Source organism: Palaemon carinicauda, chromosome 3 (assembly GCF_036898095.1).
Source record: "Palaemon carinicauda isolate YSFRI2023 chromosome 3, ASM3689809v2, whole genome shotgun sequence".
Taxonomy (NCBI): Eukaryota; Metazoa; Arthropoda; class Malacostraca; order Decapoda; family Palaemonidae; genus Palaemon; species Palaemon carinicauda.
The window spans coordinates 180,436,768-180,460,384 of NC_090727.1; the positions used below are offsets into that span (position 1 = coordinate 180,436,768).

At 42.4% G+C, this 23,617-nt stretch overlaps 1 protein-coding gene across 1 annotated transcript in view; it reads right to left on the reverse strand.

The window, feature by feature from the left end:
* Positions 1 to 23,617, reverse strand: part of Adck5 (aarF domain containing kinase 5) — a 231,500-nt gene that overhangs the window by 125,858 nt on the left and 82,025 nt on the right. Inside the window, exons 6-8 of the mRNA XM_068368059.1 lie at positions 19,274 to 19,405; positions 18,943 to 19,108; positions 6,451 to 6,621 (exon numbers count right to left, since the gene is read on the reverse strand). Of these exons, the coding sequence (XP_068224160.1) occupies positions 6,451 to 6,621; positions 18,943 to 19,108; positions 19,274 to 19,405 (469 nt within the window). The remainder of the gene's footprint in view (positions 1 to 6,450; positions 6,622 to 18,942; positions 19,109 to 19,273; positions 19,406 to 23,617) is intronic.

Below are 23,617 nucleotides of genomic sequence, written 5' to 3' on the forward strand. Positions count from 1 at the left end.
CCACATTCCTCATGAGCCTCGTAAACACGAGAGGAGCAGGACTGAGGCCAAAGCACAGGGCTCGAAACTGGTACACCACATTCCTGTAAACAAACCTCAGAAACGGTTGGGAATCCGGGTGTATAGGAATGTGGAAGTACGCATCTCGTAGGTCGAGAGAGACCATCCAGTCTCCCTCTCTGACCGCTGCTAAGACGGACTTCGTGGTCTCCATCGTGAATTTTGTTTTTGTAACAAAAACGTTGAGCGCACTGTATGCTTTGGGACTAGGAAGAGACGGTTGTAAAACCCCGGTGATTGAAGGTCCGAGACTTTCACCACCGCTCCCTTCTCTAGCAACAGAGACACTTCTTGATTTAGGGCTTGTCTCTTTGACTCCTCTCGGTACCTGGGAGAGAGGTCTATGGGAGTTGTTACTAGAGGAGGTTTGCGTACAAACGGTATTTTGTACCCCTCTCTGAGCAACAGAACAGACTCTTGGTCTGCACCCCTCTTCTCCCAGGCCTGCCAGCAGCTCTTCAATCTGGCACCTACCGCTGTCTGAGGCTGTGGGCAGTCAGACTCTGCCACGGGAGGACTTGGCTCCTCTCTTCTTACCTCTCTTTCCCTCGGCACGAGAGCCTCCCCTGCTGGGAGCTCTGCCACGAAAGGGCGGGATAAATCTAGACGCAGGAGTCTCGATCCTGGGTCTTACAGCAAAGGATGAAGAAGGAGCCCCTTTGCGAGCAGAGGACACCATCAGGTCATGGGTGTCCTTCTGCACAAGCAAAGCAGCTATATCCTTAACCAGCTGTTGTGGAAACAAGGCCGCTGATAAGGGAGCATAGAGCAGTTCCGATCTCTGACAGGGAGTAACTCCTGCCGAAAGGAAAGAGCAAAGGGTTTCTCTCTTCTTTAAGACTCCCGACGTAAAGGTGGAGGCGAGCTCATTGGAGCCATCGCGGATGGCTTTATCCATACAGGACATGATAAGTAAGGAAACATCTTGGTCGGCAGACGAGATCTTCCTACTTAATGCTCCTAATGACCAGTCAAGAAAGTTAAACACTTCAAATGCCCTATATACGCCTTTAAGTAGATGGTCAAGGTCCGAGGAGGACCAACAAATCTTCGAGCGTCTCATGGCCAGGCGACGGGGAGAGTCTACGAGGCTTGAGAAGTCACCCTGGGCAGAGGCAGGGACTCCCAAGCCGAGAACTTCTCCCGTGTCATACCAGACGCTCGATCTAGAAGCAAGCTTAGAAGGAGGGAAGGCAAAGGCCGTCTTCCCCAAACTCCTCCTGGTATCCAACCAGTCGCCTAGAAGACGTAAAGCCCTCTTAGAAGAGCGAGAAAGCACTAGCTTAGTAAAGGCTGGCTTGGTAGCAGCTAAGCCTAGAGCAAACTCAGACGGAGGCGAACGAGGAGCAACAGCAACAAAGTGATCTGGAAAAAGATCCTTGAAAATCATCATGATCTTCTTAAAATCCATCGAAGGAGGAACAGCCTTAGGTTCATCTACATCTGAAGGATTATCATCAGGCTGAGGATCAGCAACGTTCTCATCTGAAGGAGCTTCGTCCGACAACTGATGAGACTCCAGCAAGGGAGAGATCTGCCTTGGTGGCAATGCTTGACAAGCAGAGTCCACACGCACCGGAGCATCAGTAGCAGTCCAGGACGCTACGTCATGTAACTGCTTAACAGACTGACAAGCAACAACAACAGGAGCGGGAGGACGCTCGACGTCAACTCGAGACTGCCTTGACTGCCTAGACTGAGCAGTCAAAAAAACTCTTGACTGCGGTGCTTGACGCTCAACGTCAAAACAAGTCAACTTCGCTGGTTGGCGAACGTCCTGAACGTCAACAAGAGCATGCGGCAGCGGCTGAACGTCCACAAGCGGCTGAAAGTCAACACGGGACTGCATCGAGTGAGGCTCTACAAAACGTGATTGACGTGACTTTGTAACGTCAACGTCAACAGGACGAGCAAGGGCTCGTTTGGGCGGCTGACGGCCAGGATCTCGATCAGCTAAGCAGCGAGGATCATCGTGAACCTGCTCAGCAGAATAGTCCTCCATAAGAGAGGCAAGCTTATTCTGCATGTCTTGCAGTACAACCCATTTAGGATCAACGGGAATGGGTGCGGTAAGAGACGAGGGTAACGTCTGTGACTGCAAAACATTGCCTACACTAAGACTCTCGGAGCCTGTGTTACGCTTCTGTTTAGGCGGCGAGCAGTCTTCCGATGACTGCACAGGGTCAGAGCTGTCCTAATGGCTACAACCAGGACGCTGGACCTGTCCTGAAGGGACTGACTTTCGCTTTAAGGGTCTCGAAACCTTGCTCCACGTTTTCTTACGCGATAAGCCTTCGGATGACGAGGAGAAAACCGTCTCGCTCGTCTTATGGTAGGGGCGGTCTTGACGAGACACGCCTGAAACCATAGAGAGAACATCTGTTCGTTGGTTAAAGCCTCTCGAACCCATAAGTCCTACGACATTACTTCTCCCTGGGGCTTGGGAGCTTGCAAGAGGTCTCGGACTAGGCGAACGACAGGCCCGAACAGACGAACCCTCGGTCGCAACACTGATAACACTTTGCGCACTAATCACTTTCTCCCCACGATTTTCTAATGTGGCACTCTGACACTTTAACTCTTTTACATCCGCCATGAGTTGATTACGGTCCGTAGCTAACGACTCAACTCTTTTGCCCAAAGCTTGAATGGCACGTAACATATCCCGCATTGATGGTTCATGAGTGCTAGTAGAGGGTTCAGGCACAACTACTACTGGGGAAGGATTAGGTTCAGGGGCATGGGAGGAGGAAAATTCTACCGATCTAGAGGAACTTCTCCTCACCCTATCTCTCTCTAGCTTACGAGAATACTTGTCAAACTCAAGCCAATCGAATTCCGAAAGGCCCACGCACTCATCACACCGATCTCCTAATTGACAGGTTTTACCCCGACAATTAGAACACACAGTATGTGGGTCGAGAGAGGCCTTTGGAAGACGCTTATTACAATCCCTAGCATTACATTTACGAAATCTAGGAATTGGAGAAGGGTCAGCCATTTTGAAAAGTCAAAGAAAGTCCAAAAAACAATAAAAAGTCATCAACAATTAAATCTATCTAAAAAAGAGTTCAAGAGTTTAAATTGAAGATAAAACACCTGCACTGCGAAAGCTCAAACCAAAAAGAAGTACTTCACCAAGACTGTTGAAAAACTCCAGGTTAACAGCGAGTAATGGAATCAACATGTCGATCAGACAGACAGAGAAGAACTGGAGCTGTTTACATGTATATGCGGTATCTGGCCGATAGTTAGTGCTGGTGGGCACACCCGCAACCTTCATAGCGATCGCTCGCGAGTTTTTGTGTTTTTCTGTCGAGCCGCCGGAGACGTCAGCTATTATATATTCACCGGCTAAGTTAAATATTTAAAAAATGATATTAAATGCTTTTAGTAAATATGTTATTACAAATATTATTTACCGTATCTATATAAAATCCTACATATGTAGCAAAGCAGGAAAACAATTATTTTTTTTTGGCGTTTAATCAACAATAACAAACTGCCGCTAATGACCGAATGATAATTTACGATAATTCTAAACTGTTACTAAAGATGATTCTCCATTCCATATCCAAAATGCTTTTCCTAACTTCAGTAATAAGCCAACTTGTACCCCCCTCAATTATGAAACCATCTAAAAAAAAAAAAAACAATAAGAGAAGAAGCAAGTACTAGGCCGATTTTCAAAGTTGTCGAACAATTAAGTTACCGCTATAACGTTCGATGTGACATAGTGCGAGATTGGAGAAAGTAAGGAAAATTGAATCATGATTGATTTTCAATATGAATGAAACTTTGTGAAGCAACAAAGATTTCATTTGTTAGTGAGATAGAGGTAAGGAATGAGGTAGTGAAAAGTAGCCCAGAGAGAGAGAGAGAGAGAGAGAGAGTTGTTTTAAATGTAATAAACAAAAAAATATGATAGGTTATAACACATTGGTGCTTATGTAATATCAACTGTATAGATGGTTTGAATAAGTTAAGAAATGGTATGAACAATATTTCGTACGCGCATATTCTTGAGACCGGCAGCTAGACGTCAGCTGATCTGATCACAGCCAAAAGTAAAATAAAAAGAAGTCAACAATACTCGATTTTTAAAACACTCCCGAAATTTAAAAACAAAAGTACTCGGTTTCTTAATGTGCAATTAACTATTTAAAGAGTAGCATTTTTCTAGAATAAAATGATGTTTCCCCCAAAAATAGTGGTTTGCTGATGAAATCGGATGCCGTATTTAATGAAAAAAGTCCGCGAAGTCGTGAATCCGCGATGGTCGAACCACGAAGTAGCGAGGGCTCACTGTAATGTTAAGTGTTAATTATTTCTGTCATTTTTTTTTATTTCGTAAAGTTTAAGTGTTAATGTGTTAAGTGTGTAAATTATTGTACGTAGTCTGTCACTTGTTACGTTTTCTGCCTTATGCCATCCTCCTCTGCCGCGACTTCGCTATCGGACATAGTCTCAATCAAAAGGTAAGTTTCAGTTTTTTTGTTAATTAACTGTATCTTTTTTTTCAGGGTATCACCCCTTAATTTAGGTGTATAGGTAACAATACACCTTCACTGATCCAAATGCTTTACATACAGTACCGTAACTTTTATACAGTAGTAAAGAAAACGGACCATTTTCTTAGCGCTTGGAGGGGATAACTAGGCTATAACTACATTATTGAATAATCTCATGGTGGTTTCAATAATGGATTAGGCTGTTTTCAACGGTTGGGTTAATTATTGAATGATAGAAAAGGCTGCATTGCAAGTTTATTACTACAGTTTAGCGTGTTTATGAAAGAAAAGGTGTCTTTTCATAAGGCTTGGAACGGATTAGGCTATTTACATGTAAAACGCGACTCAGTATACGAAAAAATCAGCATACGAAACCGTATCCTGAACGGATTACTTTCGTATGCTGAGGTACATGTAAGATTAAGAAAGTGGTGAAATAAAAAACCTTTGTTAACAAATAGCTGCATATATGGCAAGATTCAGAAAGCAGTTACAAAAAATTTAAAATAAAGTTTTATCAAAAGACAGTTAAATAAATGTATTACTAATCAGAAAGTATTTTTTTTTTTTTTATTAAAAGACAGTTACATACAAGTAATATTCAGATAGTGACAAAGAATTGAAGAAACTTTTATTAAAATATAGTTACATATATGCCAGTATTGCATTTCCTGTGTTGCCACCTCCCACACGTCGCACAGCAGACCTTCTTGCCTTGCCCTTACAGGGACGAGACACTGAATACACGCGACTGTGCAGTCTACCATCTTGCCAGGAATTGTTTTATTCTATGGTCAATACAAGGACGTGAGGTAGGGGAGGAGCATGGGGAAGACGAGGTAGTTTGTGATGACGTCACAACTGAAGTATAGTAAAGAGGCCTCATTGTCCCTCAGTGCTCCTAATGCGAAGTGTAGTGTGCCTGATAGTGACAGGACAATCTTCCCTCATGAATTACACCATGAGCCATCCAGTAGTATAATAGAGTAGTGTGTACTAGATATGAACTATTATCGTACTAGCCCGCCTTCGGTATACCTTACTACTATCTGCAAAATCAGGTTGGCAACCCCGCCACAGTGTGGGTGAAATGACTTAACAGTGTAGGCGAAATGACTCCACAGAGTGGGCGAAATGACCTGTGGGCGAAATGACTCCTTAGTGTGGCGAAATGGCATGTGGGCGAAATGACCGGATACCCTTGTAAGAAGGTAAACAATGGTTGAGTGTTGGGTAAGAGGAATAGGTCAGACTATTTGGTGTATGTTTAGGCAAAGGGAAAGAACCGTAACCAGAGAGAAGGATCCAATGTAGCACTGTCTGACCAGTCAAAGGACCCCATAACTCTCTAGCGGTAGTATCTCAACAGGCGGCTGGTGGCCTGGCCAACCTACTACCTACGGAATACCCTAACAACAACACAACAGAGGTCGACAAAATAAATATTTTCATAATTCCAAAAGTATCATTCGTGTAATGGGCGAACCCTGACTGTTTTTGTCCAAAACTGGTCTTAAGATTTGGCCCTTTACACGGTAATATACAGTAGATCAATAAGCCAGATTAAGAATGTCTACATAGTTGCAGCTGAAGTTAAATAAAGGTTTGCTTTATCAGTCAATCACTGTTTACCTCGTGAAAAGTTTAACTGCTGGTCCAGCTTCACTGAAGTCATACTCCTTTTAAAGGTCGATAGTTTATATTATATATAAGAACATATGGTACTGTAATAAAAAGGTAATGAATTGAAAGGATGAGTAGCTGACAAAAATCTAAAATATTTCATTAAAAATAAGGTACATCCCTTATAAAAACATATTCTCTATTCAAGAATTGTAAATAAAAATAAAAATGTAAAAAATGTGCAGGGAAACCTTACCTGAAACTCCCAACAGTGCAGCATTCTCTTTCATACTAGCATGGTCTCCAACAACAATAGCCTTCCACAGTCGACAAAGTGGTTGTCTTACAGATGTAGGTAAAAATTGGTAGAGACCATGATCTAAAATCACTATTTCTGCTCCCCCATGTTTACTTTGACGAATCAAAACTAAAAGAAGAAAAACTTTGAATTACTTGAGATTGAAATAAAATATTTGATTACTGAATGAAACTAAGTACAGTACAGTATGTCACAAATTTTGCCTTGACTAAACATGAGTTAAAATGAGTATCCTCATAAGTACTTCTTATTCTAAACCTTAACAGAAAAGTACTACATACAAATATCACTGTGAGGTTCAACATTAAATATACAATTTTTTTACTGTTCATTTATTTGTGGTGCATTTTCAAAACTTCAAAAGCAATAAAAATGCTGTCAAAACTGACCTCCAACAGCTATACTGTAAATGGGCTCACTGGTGAGCCGAGTATAATCACCCACTGCTAGTTAGCGGGGGTGGGGGGGGTGGGGGGGTGTTAAACCAGCTACCCTGCTCACACACTCACCTGTAATATATCGTCACTCTTGATTGCAAGGACTTGCAGGGGGAAAGGTGATGGCGGGAAAAATCTGTATAAAGAGCTTAAGGTTTGTATTGTTAGGAAAAATACAAATCACTTTTGAATTTGTTATTTGTTCTGATACTCAATACAAAACCTTTTGCTCTTTATTGGGAAGACTCACCCAAAGGTCGAGGGAAAGTCCTTAACCAACTGGCTGGCTTTCGACCTGGGGTGTGACTCTGTGCTTTGCATGAGCTTACCAGAGGAACACCCTGACACCTTGCTAAATTCTTGTGTATGTGAGAGACTTAATGGCCTGGTCAATCAGTGTGATTGTGTGAGAACTAAGCATTGTGACTTGCCAAGGTAAGAATTATTGGAGTAGAAAACTCCTCTGATTTAACCATAGACACTGCCCAATTCGCACCTCTCTTGGAGGATGGGGGGGTAACAAGTACAGTATTATATATCAGGTTACACAAGGGAAAAGGTTCAAACCCGCAGACAGAGGAGGCTAGCTTGCAGCGTACTGAAGGTGCTGTACCTCAAGAGAGGGGAATATGAAAGAACAAAGAGTCCAGTCACTCGATCATTCATCCCAGGCTAATTCGGGGTAATGTCTGTCCTGAACCGACTTCTACTTGTCCCACAAGGGAACTTGAGGTGTTTAAGACCACATGTGCAGCCACCACAGGACCCATGAAGGAAGTGCCTATTTACCTGTGGGTTACATCTTTCAGGTAGTGGGTTGTGAAGGTGGTTTGATGCTTCCAAACACTGGCTTAAAGTAGTCGCCCCAGAGTAGATTTTTTTGCATGTTATGGATTTGCTACTGTCCCTAGCATCATGAGCTCTGGGTCTACTCCCTTATGGGGAAGAGCCAGGATTACGCACCACCCCTTACCTGTTGAATCCATGAGGAAATAGTATTCCTCGTGAATCTCCTTTTGACCCTGCTCATGCTAACAAAAAATTTTAGTAAAATGCATCACATGAGGTAAGAGCTCAGAGCCCTTCCAGGGCATGGTAACTGTTGATCTGGATCATCAGTTACAGAACAAATGGAAAAACTCTCCATATGGAGGGGAATGCATCTCAAGGATGAAGCTGAGATTTACCTCTCCCGTTTCCTTAGAATGGACATCGTAAGAAAGACCATGAAATTTGCTGATCCTATTTGCCGAAGTGAGAGCGAGAAGGAAGACAATCTTAAGCATCAAGTCATGGTCTGATGACTGATGCAGGGGTTCATAAGACACTACTTTAAGAGTTTGTAATACGCAGACTACGTTCCAAGGAGGAGGTCTAACTTATAGTTGAGGACAGGTATGCTCGAAACTCCGTGTGAGGAGAGACAATACCATCAAAGAGGAAAAGTTAGCTCCCCTTAGTCTGAAGGTGAAGCTTAATGCCGAGCAGCATTCTGTCACAGTTGAAATATCTATTATTATTATTATTATTATTATTATTATTATTATTATTATTATTATTATTATTATTATTACTTCCTAAGCTACAACCCTAGTTTGAAAAGCAGGATGCTATAAGCCCAGGGGCCCCAGCAATGAAAATAGCCCAGTGAGGAGAGGAAACAAGGAAAAATAAATTATTTTAAGAATAGCAAAAACACCAAAATAAATATTTGCTATATAAACTATATAAACTTAAACAAAACAGGAGGAAACAAAATCAGATAGAATAGTGTGCCCGAGTGTACCCTCAAGCAAGAGAACTCTAGCCCAAGACAGTGGAAGACCATGGTACAGAGGCTATGGCACTACCCAAGACTAGAGAACAATGGTTTAATTTTGGAGTGTCCTTCTCCTAGAATAGCTGCTTACCATAGCTAAAGTCTCTTCTACCCTTACCAAGAGGAAAGTGGCCACAGAACAATTACAGTGCAGTAGTTAACCCCTTGGGTGAAAAAAGAATTGTTTGGTAATTTCAGTGTTGTCAGGAGTATGAGGACAGAGGAGAATCTGTAATGAATAGGCCAGAATATTCGGTGTAAGTGTGGGCAAAGGGAAAATGAACCATAATCAGAAAGAAGGATCCAATGTAATACTGTCTAGCCAGTCAAAGGATCCCATAACTCTCTCGGGGTAGTATCCCAACGGGTGGCTGGTGCACTAACCAACCTACTACCTACTTTCCTCCCGGAGGTACAGCAAGCTTCATTGTCCAAGGGAGAGTGATATCGAGCAGCTCAAAGCCTTTTTCCATGACCTCAACCATAGTGGATAAACATCTCGCCTGATGGGAGGCTAATTGTCAATCTACAGGGGTATTCAGGCATCCTTTTTGTTATTGATTGCGGCACCAGCCACCCATTGAGATACTACCGCTAGAGATGTATTGGGTCCTTTTACTGGCCAGACAGTACTACATTGGATCCTCTCTAGTTACGGTTCACTTTTCCTTTGCCTACACATACACGGAATAGTCTGGCCTATTCTTTACAGATTCTCGTCTGTCCACATACACCTGACAACACTGAGATTACCAAACAATTCTTCTTCACCCAAGGGGTTAACTACTGCACTATAATTGTCCAGTGGCTACTTTCCTCTTGGTAAGGGTAGAAGAGACTCTTTAGCTATGGTAAGCAGCTCTTCTAGGAGAAGGACACTCCAAAATCAAACCATTGTTCTCTAGTCTTGGGTAGTGCCATAGGCCTGTACCATGGTCCTCCACTGCCTTGGGTTGGAGTTTTCTTGCTTGAGGGTACACTCGGGCACACTATTCTATCTCATTTCTCTTCTTCTTGTTTGTTAAAGTTTTCATAGTTTATATAGGAAATATTTATTCAAATGTTACAATTCTTAAAATATTTTATTTTTCCTCATTTCCTTTCCTCACTGGGCTATTTTCCCTGTTGGGGCCCCTGGGCTTATGGCCTCGAGCTTTTCTATGGCCTCGAGCTTTTCCAACTAGGGTTGTAGCTTGGCAGGTAATAATAATAATAATAATAATAATAATAATAATACCAAAAGGACCAGTTGCCACTGGAGGGGACTCAGCTATCATGGAATAATTACACAGTCTCATTTTCACTTCACAATAAATACAAAGCTGTTTTATACTAGAATCTCAGTGTTATACTATTAATTAAGAGTAAAATAATATAACAAAAGACACTTCTGAAAATATTCTATAATAAATTTCTGAAAATATTCTATAGTCACTTCAGAAAGAATTTTTTGGTTGATTAAAATAAAATAAAATTAAAAAAAGGCAACCTTTTGACAAATAAATTCTGTATTCAGCAGTAGAAATTATAAACATGAAAATGTAGGTTATCATTGATAGAATGAGTGTGCATTTAAATCCAATGTTAAAAAATTTCATATGCAGCAACTGAAGGGGGATTTGCTGCCTTGTAGTAAAAGGGTTATAAGAGGGTAGGCAAAGTTCTAGCCAGTTTTCACCAGCTGTTGTTAACTACCTTGTTAATGATTTCATTAGTCATTCCATCTCCATTGCTGACATTCCTTATATTAAAGGTCAAAATGTTTGTATATGCATAGGAATAACTAGATCATCTATACTCTTCAGTAAGATTTTGCTATACAGCACTTTATGTAAATCTTCATTCCATTACGTCCAGCTCTTATTTCTTTTCTAACAAAGTATTTCTTATCTATTCTACAGTAATCAATTTTTGATATTTCAGCTTATTATTGTCTAGCTGCAGAATGCCACACATCAAAACTTTCCATAAAATGAATTTCTCATTGTATACACGTTGATCATGAATCTTGACATTACATTTAATGCAAAACTGTGAAATTATCTTCTCTAAAGATTGCTTTAAAACATGTAAAGGATATACTGTAATACTAATTCAAGGAATCATTATCTTTATTACTGTATCTCCACTGGTTTTGCAGGTTTTATCATACAGTATATTAATCTTATCAATTTATTTTGCTTTTATTTTCAGTACACATTTTTTTCTTGTTTCTTTTTTCCCATACACTAATGTATATACTGTACTGTATGGATTATTATTGTGTGAAATTACATTTCACATGTCTACATTCTTTTAGGCTTATTCAATATGGATGTTTGCAAACCAAAAATACAAGTAGGAATAAAAAATTGAAAAATTTGCAATGACATCTAAAATAGAAAGAGGTTTAAGGAAGGACTTACAAATGTGTTTCTTTTGCACACAGTATTCTAGAAGTTTTATTCCAGCTGTTACCGAGTTGTGGAATGATCTTCCTTATCAGGTAGTTGAATAAGTGGAACTTCAAAAGTTCAAAGTTGGAGCAAATGTTTTTATGTTGACCAGGCTGACATGAGTCTTTTTATAGTTTATAAATAACGTAACTGTTTTTGACGTTGTTATAGTTTATATAGGACATAATCTGTTTTGGCGTTGTTACTGTTTTTAGAATGATTTATTGTTAACTTTTTCTCATCATTTATTCATTTCCTTATTTCCTTTCCTCACTGGGCTATTTTTCCCTATTGAAGCCCTTGGGCTTATAGCATCTTGCTTTTCCAACTAGGGTTGTAGCTTGGCTAGTAATAATAATAATAATAATAATAATAATAATAATACCACCACACATTAATAACACATATGTCCACAAAATAACATAAGGATCAAGAGCCAATACAGTAGTCGTTAAACAGTGAAAATTCATAAATATCTCATTTATACAAACTTGCAGAAAATAGGTAATAAAATAATTTGTTTATTAGCATTCATCTAACATCCAGTCAATGTCAATATGAAAAAAATGTTATTTTTATTAGTAAAATAAATTTTTGAATATACTTACCCGATAATCATGTAGCTGTCAACTCCGTTGCCCGACAGAATTCTACGGGAGGGATACGCCAGCTATCACAATACTAGAAGGGGGTGTACTCACCAGCGCCACCTGTGGCCAGGTACTACAGTACTTCTTGTTGACACCTCCTCAATTTTTCCTCGGTCCACTGGTTCTCTATGGGGAGGAAGGGAGGGTCAATTAAATCATGATTATCGGGTAAGTATATTCAAAAATTTATTTTACTAATAAAAATAACATTTTTCAATATTAAACTTACCCGATAATCATGTAGCTGATTCACACCCAGGGGGGTGGGTGAAAACCAGTGTACAAGATTAAAGGATAGCTAAGTATCCCGTATTTCATATAATCAGTTATCTCAAAATAACAATGAAATAATAAGTACCTGGTAAGGAAGTCGACTTGAACCGTTACTCTGCCTTTTTTAAGTTCGTCTTCCTTACTGAGCGCAGCGTTCCTCTTAGGAGGCTGAATCAACTCTAAGGTGCTAAAGTATATAGGGCTGCAACCCCTACTAAAGGACCTCTACACAACCTCTAACCCAGGCGCTTCTCAAGAATGAATTGACCACCCGCCAAATCAAAAGGATGCGGAAGGCTTCTTAGCCTACCGTAACAACCATAAAAACAACAATAAAAGCATTCAAGAGAAAGGTTAAAAAAGGTTATGGGATTAAGGGAATGTAGTGGCTGAGCCCTCACCTACTACTGCACTCGCTGCTACGAATGGTCCCAGGGTGTAGCAGTTCTCGTAAAGAGACTGGACATCTTTAAGATAAAATGATGCAAACACTGACTTGCTCCTCCAATAGGTTGCATCCACTATGCTCTGCAGAGAACGGTTTTTATTAAAGGCCATCGAAGTAGCTACGGCTCTCACTTCGTGGGTCCTTACCTTCAGCAAAGCAAGGTCTTCCTCCTTCAAGTGAGAATGGGCTTCTCTAATCAGAAGCCTTATATAATACGAAACCCCGTTTTTGGACATGGGCCTCGAAGGTTTCTTGATTGCACACCATAAGGCTTCTGACTGTCCTCGAATAGGTTTTGACCTATTAAGATAATATTTCAGAGCTCTGACAGGGCAAAGAACTCTTTCTAGCTCGTTACCTACCATGTTGGAGAGGCTAGGAATTTCAAACGATCTAGGCCAAGGACGTGAAGGAAGTTCATTCTTAGCTAAGAATCCGAGCTGTAAAGAACATGTTGCAGATTCGGATGTGAACCCAATGTTCTTGCTGAAGGCATGAACCTCACTGACTCTTTTAGCTGTTGCAAGGCAGACGAGAAAAAGAGTCTTGAGGGTAAGGTCCTTGAAGGAAGCTGACTGGAGAGGTTCGAACCTAGGTGACATAAGGAACCTTAAGACTACGTCTAGATTCCAGCCTGGAGTGGGTAGACGACGTTCTTTAGAAGTCTCAAAAGACTTAAGGATGTCTTGAAGGTCCTTGTTGGAAGAAAGGTCCAAACCTCTGTGGCGGAGAACTGAAGCCAACATACTCCTGTACCCTTTAATCGTAGGAGCTGAAAGGGATCTCTCATTCCTAAGATGTAATAGGAAGTCAGCTATTTGGGTCACAGAGGTATTGGTAGAGGAAACTGCATTGGCTCTACACCAGCTCCGGAAGACTTCCCACTTGGATTGGTAGACTCTACGAGTGGATACCCTCCTTGCTCTGGCAATCGCACTGGCTGCCTCCTTCGAAAAGCCTCTAGCTCTAGCGAATCTTTCGACAGTCTGAAGGCAGTCAGCCGAAGAGCGTGGAGGTTTGGGTGCAACCTGTCTACGTGAGGTTGACGTAGAAGGTCCACTCTTAGAGGGAGAGTCCTGGGGACGTCGACCAGCCATTGTAGTACCTCTGTGAACCATTCTCTTGCAGGCCAAAGGGGAGCAACCAGCGTCAGCCGTGTCCCTTCGTGCGAGATGAACTTCTGAAGGACTTTGTTTATGATCTTGAACGGTGGGAATGCGTAAAGGTCGAGATGGGACCAGTTCAGCAGAAAAGCATCCACATGAACTGCTGCTGGGTCTGGAACTGGGGAACAGTACAAAGGAAGTCTCTTGGTCATGGAGGTGGCAAACAGATCTATTGTCGGCTGACCCCACAAGGTCCAAAGTCTGTTGCACACGCTCTTGTGGAGGGTCCATTCCGTGGGGATGACCTGATCCCTTCTGCTTAGGCGATCTGCTGAGACGTTCATGTTGCCCTGAATGAACCTCGTAACTAGGGTGAGGTTTAGACTTCTTGACCAAATGAGGAGGTCCCTTGCTATCTCGTATAGGCTCCTCGAATGGGCCCCTCCTTGCTTGGAGATGTAAGCCAAGGCTGTGGTGTTGTCGGAGTTCACCTCCACCACCTTGCCTAGCAGGAGGGACTTGAAGTTCAATAGGGCTAAATGAACTGCTAGTAGCTCCTTGCAGTTGATGTGGAGCGTTTCCTGTTCCTCGTTCCACGTTCCCGAGCACTCCTGTCCGTTCAAGGTCGCGCCCCAGCCCGAGTCCGATGCATCCGAGAAGAGATGAAGATTGGGGGTCTGAATCGCCAACGATAGGCCCTCCCTGAGAAGGAGATTGGTCTTCCACCACAAGAGAGTGGTCTTCATCTCTTTGGTGACTGGGATAGAGACTGCTTCGAGAGTCAAACCCTTATCCCAATGAGCTGCTAGATGGAATTGAAGAGGGCGTAGGTGGAGTCTCCCTAGCTCGACGAACAGGGCCAACGATGAAAGGGTCCCTGTGAGACTCATCCACTGTCTCACCGAGCAACTGCTCCTCTTCAGCATGCTCAGGATGCAATCTAGGGCTTGGCTTATCCTTGGGGCCGATGGAAAAGCCCGAAAATCCTGACTCCGAATCTCCATTCCCAGGTACACAATGGATTGGGAGGGAATGAGCTGGGACTTTTCTAGATTGACTAACAGACCCAGTTCTTTGATCAAGACCAAAGTCCAGTTGAGACTCTCCAGACAGCGACGACTCGTGGAGGCTCTCAACAGCCAGTCGTCTAAATAAAGGGAGGCTCTGATGTCCGATAAGTGGAGGAATTTTGCTATATTCCTCATCAGATGCGTAAACACCATAGGAGCTGTGCTTAGGCCAAAACACAGGGCTTGGAATTGGTAGACAACCTTTCCAAAAACAAATCTCAGGAAAGGTTGGGAGTCTGGATGAATAGGAACGTGAAAGTAAGCATCTTTCAGGTCCAACGAGACCATCCAGTCCTCCTGCCTGACCGCTGCTAGGACCGACTTCGTCGTCTCCATCGTGAACGTCTGCTTGGTGACATAAGCATTGAGCGCGCTGACGTCCAGCACCGGTCTCCAACCTCCTGTCTTCTTGGCCACCAGAAAGAGACGGTTGTAGAAGCCCGGGGATTGATGGTCCCGGACTATAACCACTGCCTTCTTCTGTAACAGGAGCGACACCTCCTGGTGCAACGCTAGCCTCTTGTCCTTTTCCTTGTAGTTGGGAGAGAGGTTGATGGGAGATGTGGTCAGAGGGGGTTTGCGGCAGAATGGTATCCTGTAACCCTCCCTCAGCCAACTGACAGACTGGGCGTCTGCACCTCTCTTTTCCCAGGCTTGCCAGAAGATCTTGAGTCTGGCTCCTACTGCTGTCTGGAGAGGAGGAGAGTCAGTTTTTGCCTTTAGAAGCCTTGGAACCTTTCCTAGACTTGCTCCTGGAAGAGTCTGGACGGGAGCTTCATCGGCTGGGGGCTCTACCACGAAAGGGCGGAATAAACCTTGTAGCAGGAGTATCAGCCACTGGGGTGCGATAAGTCCTGGGGACTGAGGTAGCAACCTTAGTCTTACGAGCTGATGAGGCCACAAGATCATGGGTGTCCTTTTGTATCAGGGCCGCAGACAAGTCCTTAACAAGCTCTTCGGGAAACAGGAACTTAGAGAGCGGAGCGAAAAGGAGTTGAGACCTTTGACAAGGTGTGACGCTGGAGGAAAGGAAGGTACAAAGCTGCTCCCTTTTCTTAAGCACTCCTGACACAAACATTGAAGCAAGCTCGCCAGATCCATCCCTAATAGCTTTATCCATGCAGGACATTAAGAGCATGGCTGAGTCCTTGTCCGCAGGGGAGGTCTTCTTGCTAAGGGCCCCCAGGCACCAGTCTAGGAAATTGAACATCTCAAAGGCTCGAAATACACCCTTTAGGAAGTGATCTAGATCGGAGAAGGTCCAGCAAACCTTAGAGCGCCTCATTGCTGTTCTACGAGGAGAGTCTACCAAACTTGAGAAGTCAGCCTGGGCAGAGGCAGGAACTCCCAAGCCTGGTTCCTCTCCTGTGGCATACCAAACGCCCGCTTTAGAAGTGAGCTTAGTCGGAGGAAACATAAAGGAAGTCTTTCCTAGTTGCTGCTTAGACTGCAACCACTCCCCTAAAATTCTTAACGCTCTCTTAGAGGACCTTGCAAAGACGAGCTTAGTATAAGTTGACTTGGCTGGCTGCATGCCCAGCGAAAACTCAGATGGCGGAGAGCGGGGGGTAGCAGAGACAAAATGGTCTGGGTATACCTCTCTGAAAAGAGCCAAGACCTTACGAAAGTCAATAGGAGGCGGAGAAGACTTGGATTCATCCACGTCTGATGAGGGATCCAGGTGTGCAGCCTCATCATCAGAAACCTCATCACCAGAGTGTAGCGAAGTGAGAGGTAAGGTATGCTGAACAGCAGAATCTGCACGAGCGGGAGCAAAAACGCTTGTGGTTTCATCCTCAAGTCTCTGTTGAGGCAACACCTGAGGCTCAGGCTGCAAAGGCTGGTCAAAAGGAGTAGCAGAAGGTAGGCGCATGGGTGGAGGAGGCTGACTCCTGGCATGAGTGTCTTGACTCAAGAGTTGCGCTTGCTGTAAGGTTGGTGGATGCGCAGTAGCAGGTTCCTGAGGAACGAGTTGAGGTTCCTGAGGTGTGAGCTGCGAGCGTTGAGGTAGTGGCTGCGCAGAACGCAGTAATTGTCTCGCGAGTTGAGGTTCCTGAGGCGCAAGGCTAAGGTGTTGAGGCTCTCGCCTTGAGGAGGGTTGAGGTCGCTGCAGCGAGAGCTGAGGAGACTGCCTCATGGATGGGAGAGGTTGTTGTACCTCAAGAGAGTGTTGCCTCACTGGTGGAACCGCAAGTGGAAGCGGAGGAAGTAAGGTATAAGCTTCCTGTTCCCATTGCTGAGGTTGCCTTAAGGAAGGCGGAGGTAGCTGCACACCGCTGGAAACTGGCAACTCAGTACGTGGTAAGGTATCCTGAGGAGCCTCAACATCGTACGCCTGGCAGACAGGACTGCGGTTAGGCGGAGCGATCGCAGGAGGAGGTGTAACCTTCTCAGCCTGACACTCACGCATCAAGACCGCAAGTTGTGACTGCATGGACTGCAGTAGAGTCAACTTGGGGTCGGCAGACACTAAGGTCTGCTGAGGCAAAGCCTTAACAGAAGAGATCTGTTGCGGCAGCACCTTACTCCTCTTAGGAGGTGTGCATTCAACTGATGACTGCGGCGAGTCAGAGCTGATCCAATGACTGCAGCCAGGTTGTAGAGCTCTTGAGGTCTGGACTCTGCGTTTGAGAGGTCTTGAGACCTGAGTCCAACGTTTCCTCCCTGACAATTCTTCAGCAGACGAGTAAAAGACGGGCTCAATCGTCTGCGGGTGGGAGTGACGGTCTCTGGAAGACACGCCCGCAACCACCGAGGATACTTCTGTGCGCCGATCAAGGCCTGCCGAACCCTTTTGCCCTTCGACATTGCTTCTCCCCTGGGCTTGGGAGCTTGCAAGAGGTCCCGGACTGGGAGGACGACTGGCACGCACAGAAGTACCCTCACGCACCACACTGACACTGACACTAGCACTTGGCACTGCACTGACACTAGCACTCGTCACAGCACTGGCACTATTACCACCCACTGCACTCTTGACCTTAAGTTCCTTGACTTCGGCCATAAGAGACTTATGATCACTAACCACCGACTCCACTTTGTCACCTAAAGCCTGAATGGCACGCAAAACAACAGACATATCAGGTTGAGGGCAAATAGTAGGTTCGGGGGTAGCCACTACAGGGGGAGGAAAAGGTAGGGGATCATGAGGTGAGGAAAAAAGTGAAGAGCGAGAAGAACTCCTCCTAACTCTCTCTCTCTCTAACTTGGTTGAATACTTAAGAAATCGGACAAAATCAAGTTCCGAAAGTCCGGCGCATTCCTCACATCGATCTTCCAACTGACAGGGTTTTTCCCTACAGTCAGAACAAGCGGTGTGAGGATCTACCGAGGCCTTCGGAATACGCCTATTACAAGACCTACATCGTCTATGGGGTGGGGCTTGTGAAATGTCAGACATCTTGAATCAAAGAGTTAGCCAAGTGGGGATTCCAAATCAAGCAAAAAGATCGTTAACCATTAATCAGAACTAAATAATAGCTATCTAAGCTAATATAGAAGTTTTCCAGTAAAGCGACAGCCGAAATCTGAGAGAAATACTTCACCAAAAGCCGTGAAAATACTCCAAGATCATAAGCGTATCCCAGAACGTCTTGCCGGAAGCACGACAGAGGAAAAATTGAGGAGGTGTCAACAAGAAGTACTGTAGTACCTGGCCACAGGTGGCACTGGTGAGTACACCCCCTTCTAGTATTGTGATAGCTGGCGTATCCCTCCCGTAGAATTCTGTCGGGCAACGGAGTTGACAGCTACATGATTATCGGGTAAGTTTAATATTGAAAAACAACAGTTTGATTCTTGCCAGGATAATAAAATCAATAGACAAATATATAAATGTGGTCTGGAGCATGAACAAACACAATCTACATTGCATTTGGATAAATCCTTGAGTATGTAAGTCCCCTAACTCATGGAGATTGGTCAACATTATCTAGCAACCTCCTAGGTGCTACAAAAACCATTCACCAGATTTAACTAATCAAATAGCAATGTTGACTATAGACAAATACTAGTATAAAATATCATTCCATGTATAGTATGTAAGAAACCCCCAAAAATTATCAACTGTAATTATCACTTGAAATATCTTTTTGCTGTTAATCCCGAAAACCCCAATCACCATGTAAGCTACCATGAACTAATTTCAACTACAAGCATTATAATTCTAATAATATAAAAATTAACTCTTACCGTTGCCTGGATGAGGGTCAGCATGTACAAAACCAGTATGGAAGATTTGTTCAGCAAATGCATTGATGAGTTTCTTGTCTACGTCGACTACATCTAGGCCCATTTTTTCTAAGCCTTCTTTATCACTAACCTTAAGACCATCTATGAATTCTGCAGTTAATACTCTCTGTAAAAATATAAAAGATAAATAAAGGGATAAGTGAAAAACGAAAACCAAGAACAACATACGAAATTAATCCTTTGCCATTGGTACTTAATTTTCAACATCACAAGCATTGTGTGAATTAATCAAAAATAGTATTACAGTATTTGTAAATTCATCCACTCTTACCTTGCTGCAGACATCCCAGTGAACTTTTGGTACGTAAACAAAACTGAATTTAGAGAGCTCTTCTGCACATCGTTCACTGTTGCGTCCTTCATTTAAGAAGTCTAATTCTTGCTCAAGTGTACCTTTTAGGTCCTGTAAAATCAAATAGCTTCTGATAGATAATTCTATAAATTTCAAGCCTAAAAGTTTTCCAAACTTCTGTACCTCTAAGATCCAATGACTGTAAATGGGTATCATTATTCTAATATGCTATAGTCGCAGCTGAGATTCTGGGCGAAACAAGCCCATCACTGATGACGTCAAAGCCAATCATGTTATCTCCCACATTAACAGTGGTCACAACACTATATAAGTTAGTACTGTATAGTTTCAAATTTGTAAGATGTATTGCAACTGGTGCTAAAGTGAGAGACAACGTGATTGGCTATGACATCAGCAGGGGGGAGGGGCTTATTTTGCCCAGAATCTTTGCAACGACTATGGTGTACATATCAGGGTCAGTTAGTATGTATCAAAGCTTATTTTGCGTACTGTATAAAACAAATGATAAATCAAAGCACATACAAATAGTGAAGTTCTTTTCAAAAAGGAATCTAAAGGTATGAGTGAGAAATTTTCTGTGAATTCCTACACATATAGATAAAATTATAAAAAAACACATGGCACCATATTTGTGGCTCATTATTGATACAAATTGGGAGACCACATAAGGAATCACCATGGATGACTGCAGGTGATGAGATTGGTGACATCAGTAAGAAAATATTATATATAAGGGGGACAAAAACAGCTTAGGGATTAACAAATATATAAATGATGCAGCAACATATTACACCCTTACTCCAATGTCTAGACATACAGTACAGTAACCCCTCGGTTATCACCGGTATTCTGTTCCAGGCCCCTCCCTAGAGATAGCTGAAAAACCACGAAGTTGATACCATATGCGCTTTCCAAATCAGTTGATTTAGGTAAACTACTGAATGATATTTTTTCTCCTGCTAAAAGAGATAATTATTACTTGACCTATTATTTTCATTCTACTATATTAAGGTAAATGGTATAAGTAAAAAATACTTTTCTTATATCTTATTTAAAGTCAATTTTAATGGCATATGAAAATTTAGTGGTGTTTCATCTCTATTGCCAATGCATGATAATTTAAAATTTTTTAGCTTTGCCGGTGCTTGTTTACAAAGTTTATGAAATTGCAGTCAAATCTCTTGATACAAAAGAATCGCTTTACAAAATTTTTACTTTGTGAAAGGAGATGCGAAGAATTTTACGACTCGGATTACGAAAAATGTTTCGGACAACAAAAGGCGGTACAGAGCGATAGCCCGACCATATCCGAGACGGATTTTAAAATTCGATTGCTGCCAGTCCGTAAACTTGCTACCATCCTGCTGCGTTACCATTGGTTATCTCCCTACTCGGATGCTAGTTACCACCATGAGATCCTGCTCTCCTATTGGTCGGCATCTACTGTACTGTATCCCACCGTGCATCTACACATTGGCGTTCCTAAGTCTTTTCGATACCATATGCATTGACTTGGTATTTGTGATTTCGCTTTCGTAACAATTTTACAGTACGTACAATGGACCCCCGGGGTTCAGCGTCCCCAGTTTATGTTTTTTTCACGTTACGGTGTGGAATACTGTACAATGTTTTATCGACCCCTTCTTACGGCATTTTCCCCACCTTACGGTATCGAATTCCAAAATTCAAACTTGGCGGTCGGTACGCGTACGACTGTGCAAGTCACTCGCCTCACACCATGCTCATACGTCACTAAGAAGCTGGTCTGCTATTGGTCGGCATCACAGCGTCACTAAGATGCCGATACACTATTGGCCAAAATCCCTCCCACAATGCCTGAGAGAGATGCTCTCTCTCTCTCTCTCTCTCTCTCTCTCTCTCTCTCTCTCTCTCTCTCTCTCTCTCTCTCTCTCTCTCTCTCTCTCTTTGTTAATTGCGCGCTCAGTTCAGAATCTCGTGTGTGTTTCGTAAAGACTTGATCTCGTGTGAGTGCTTGCGATATCGTATTTTTTGTGCATTTTGGTGCTTAATTCCAACTTTATTTCGTTAGCCATGGGTCCCAAGATTGCTAGTGATGTTAAAGGGAGAAGTAAGAAGATGATTACTAAGGAAACGAAGCTGGAGATAATAAAGAAATACGAAGAAGGCATGCACATCGTTACCCTCCGCTATTACATATGGCCGTAACCAGTCAATGATTGGTACAATCATCAAGAACAAGGAAGCCATTAAAGCAAGTAAGTCTTCTAAAGGCATGACTGTCCTTGCCAGTGGAAGGACCTCAATCAACGACGAGATGGAGAGACTCCTTCTACTATGGATTAAAGAGAAGGAAATCGCTGGTAATACACTCACGCAATCGATATTTTCGCACAAGGCGAGTGCCATCTTTGCCGATCTCGTGGAAGCCCAGAGAGACGGCGGAGACGAAGGAACGTTGCAGCAAGCCCCCCAAGAGTTCAAGGCTTCTCATGGGTGGTTTGATCACTTTAGGAAGAGGACTGGTATTTACTCAGTCGTCAGGCATGGAGAGGCGTCCAGTTCTGACAAGAAAGCAGCAGAATAATTCCTCAAGAAGTTTGAGAAATTAATGCCCCTGTCGTAGATACAGTGATCCCTCGTTTATCGCGGTAGATAGATTCCAGACCCGACCGCGATAGGTGAAAATCCGCGAAGTAGTGACACCATATTTACGTATTTATTTAACATGTATATTCAGACTTTTAAAACCTTCCCTTGTACGTAGTACTGTTAACAAACTACCCTTTAATGTACAGAACACTTAATGCATGTACTACAGTACCCCAAACTAAAACAGGCACAAATATTAAAGGCGATTTTATATCATGCGTTTCCTAAACACGCCAAAAAGCACGATAAAAAATAGCAACCAATGTTTTGTTTATGTTTATCTCTGATCATAATGAAGAAACAAACGCATTTACACATCTGTGTATAGGTTAGTTTTTGCATCGATTATATTGATTATACAGTATTTTGATTTTGTTATTACCAATGTTTTACTTAATTTTTCTTAGGACTTACAAATGAAATGTTTTTCTTTATGACGCCGCCTGAAACGGGGGCGTCATAAAGTACACTCCATCTTTGATCGTAATAACAAATGAAGGCATTTAACGCGCATGATGAAAGTGACAAATAATGATATTGCAGTAAAAGCTTTTAGAAAATATGTTATTACAAATATTATTTACCGAATCTATATAAAATCTTACATACGTAGCAAAGCAGGAAAACAATTTACGAGGGAGAGAGAGAGAGAGAGAGAGAGAGAGAGAGGAGAGAGAGAGAGAGAGGAGAGGAGAGAGAGAGGGAGAGTTGTTTTACGTACGTAAATGTAAATTTTTAAACAAAAAAAATAGCCCCATTTCATATAAAATAGGTTATTACAAATATTTTATTTTATCATATTACAGTAGTCTGTATAATACTGTAAAGTTCAGTACTGTATGTTGTTGTTAGTCGTGGCGATGAAATTCTCACGAAACAAAAACACGGCATTCGATTACAACAGCTGATTCTCTCTCTCTCTCTCTCTCTCTCTCTCTCTCTCTCTCTCTCTCTCTCTCTCTCTCTCTCTCTCTCTCTCTCTCTCTCTCTCTCTTCATGTTATACAATACTTACATATAGATGAAGAAACTAAAATTAGTTTTCCTAGTGTCAATTAAATATGAAACGAAAAAATTATGCCGAGTATTACATCCATTTCAATCGTTGCTAAAAATACGGCATCCGATTTCATCAGCAAACCACTATTTTTTGGGAAACATCATTTTATTCTAGAAAATTGCTACTCTTTAAATAGTTAATTGCACATTAAGAAACCGTGTACTTTTGTTTTTAAATTTCGGGTGTGTTTTAAAAATTGAGTATTGTTGACTTCTTTTTGTTTTACTTTTGGCTGTGATCAGATCAGCTGACATCTACTGTAGCTGCCGTTCTTGAGAGTGTACGAATACACTAACAAAGTATCGTTTATACCATTTCTTAACTTATTCAAACCGTCTATACAGTTGATATTACATAAGCACCAATGTGTTTATAACCTATCAAATTTTTTTGTTTATTACATTTAAAACAACACACACACACACACACACACACACACACTCTCTCTCTCTCTCTCTCTGTGGGCTACTTTTCACTACCTCCCATTCCTTACCTCTCTCTATCTCTTTAACAAATGATATTTTTGTTGCTCCTCAAAGTTTCATTTATATTGAAAATCAATCATGATTCAATTTTCCTTACTTTCTCCAATCTCGCACCATCGGTCACATC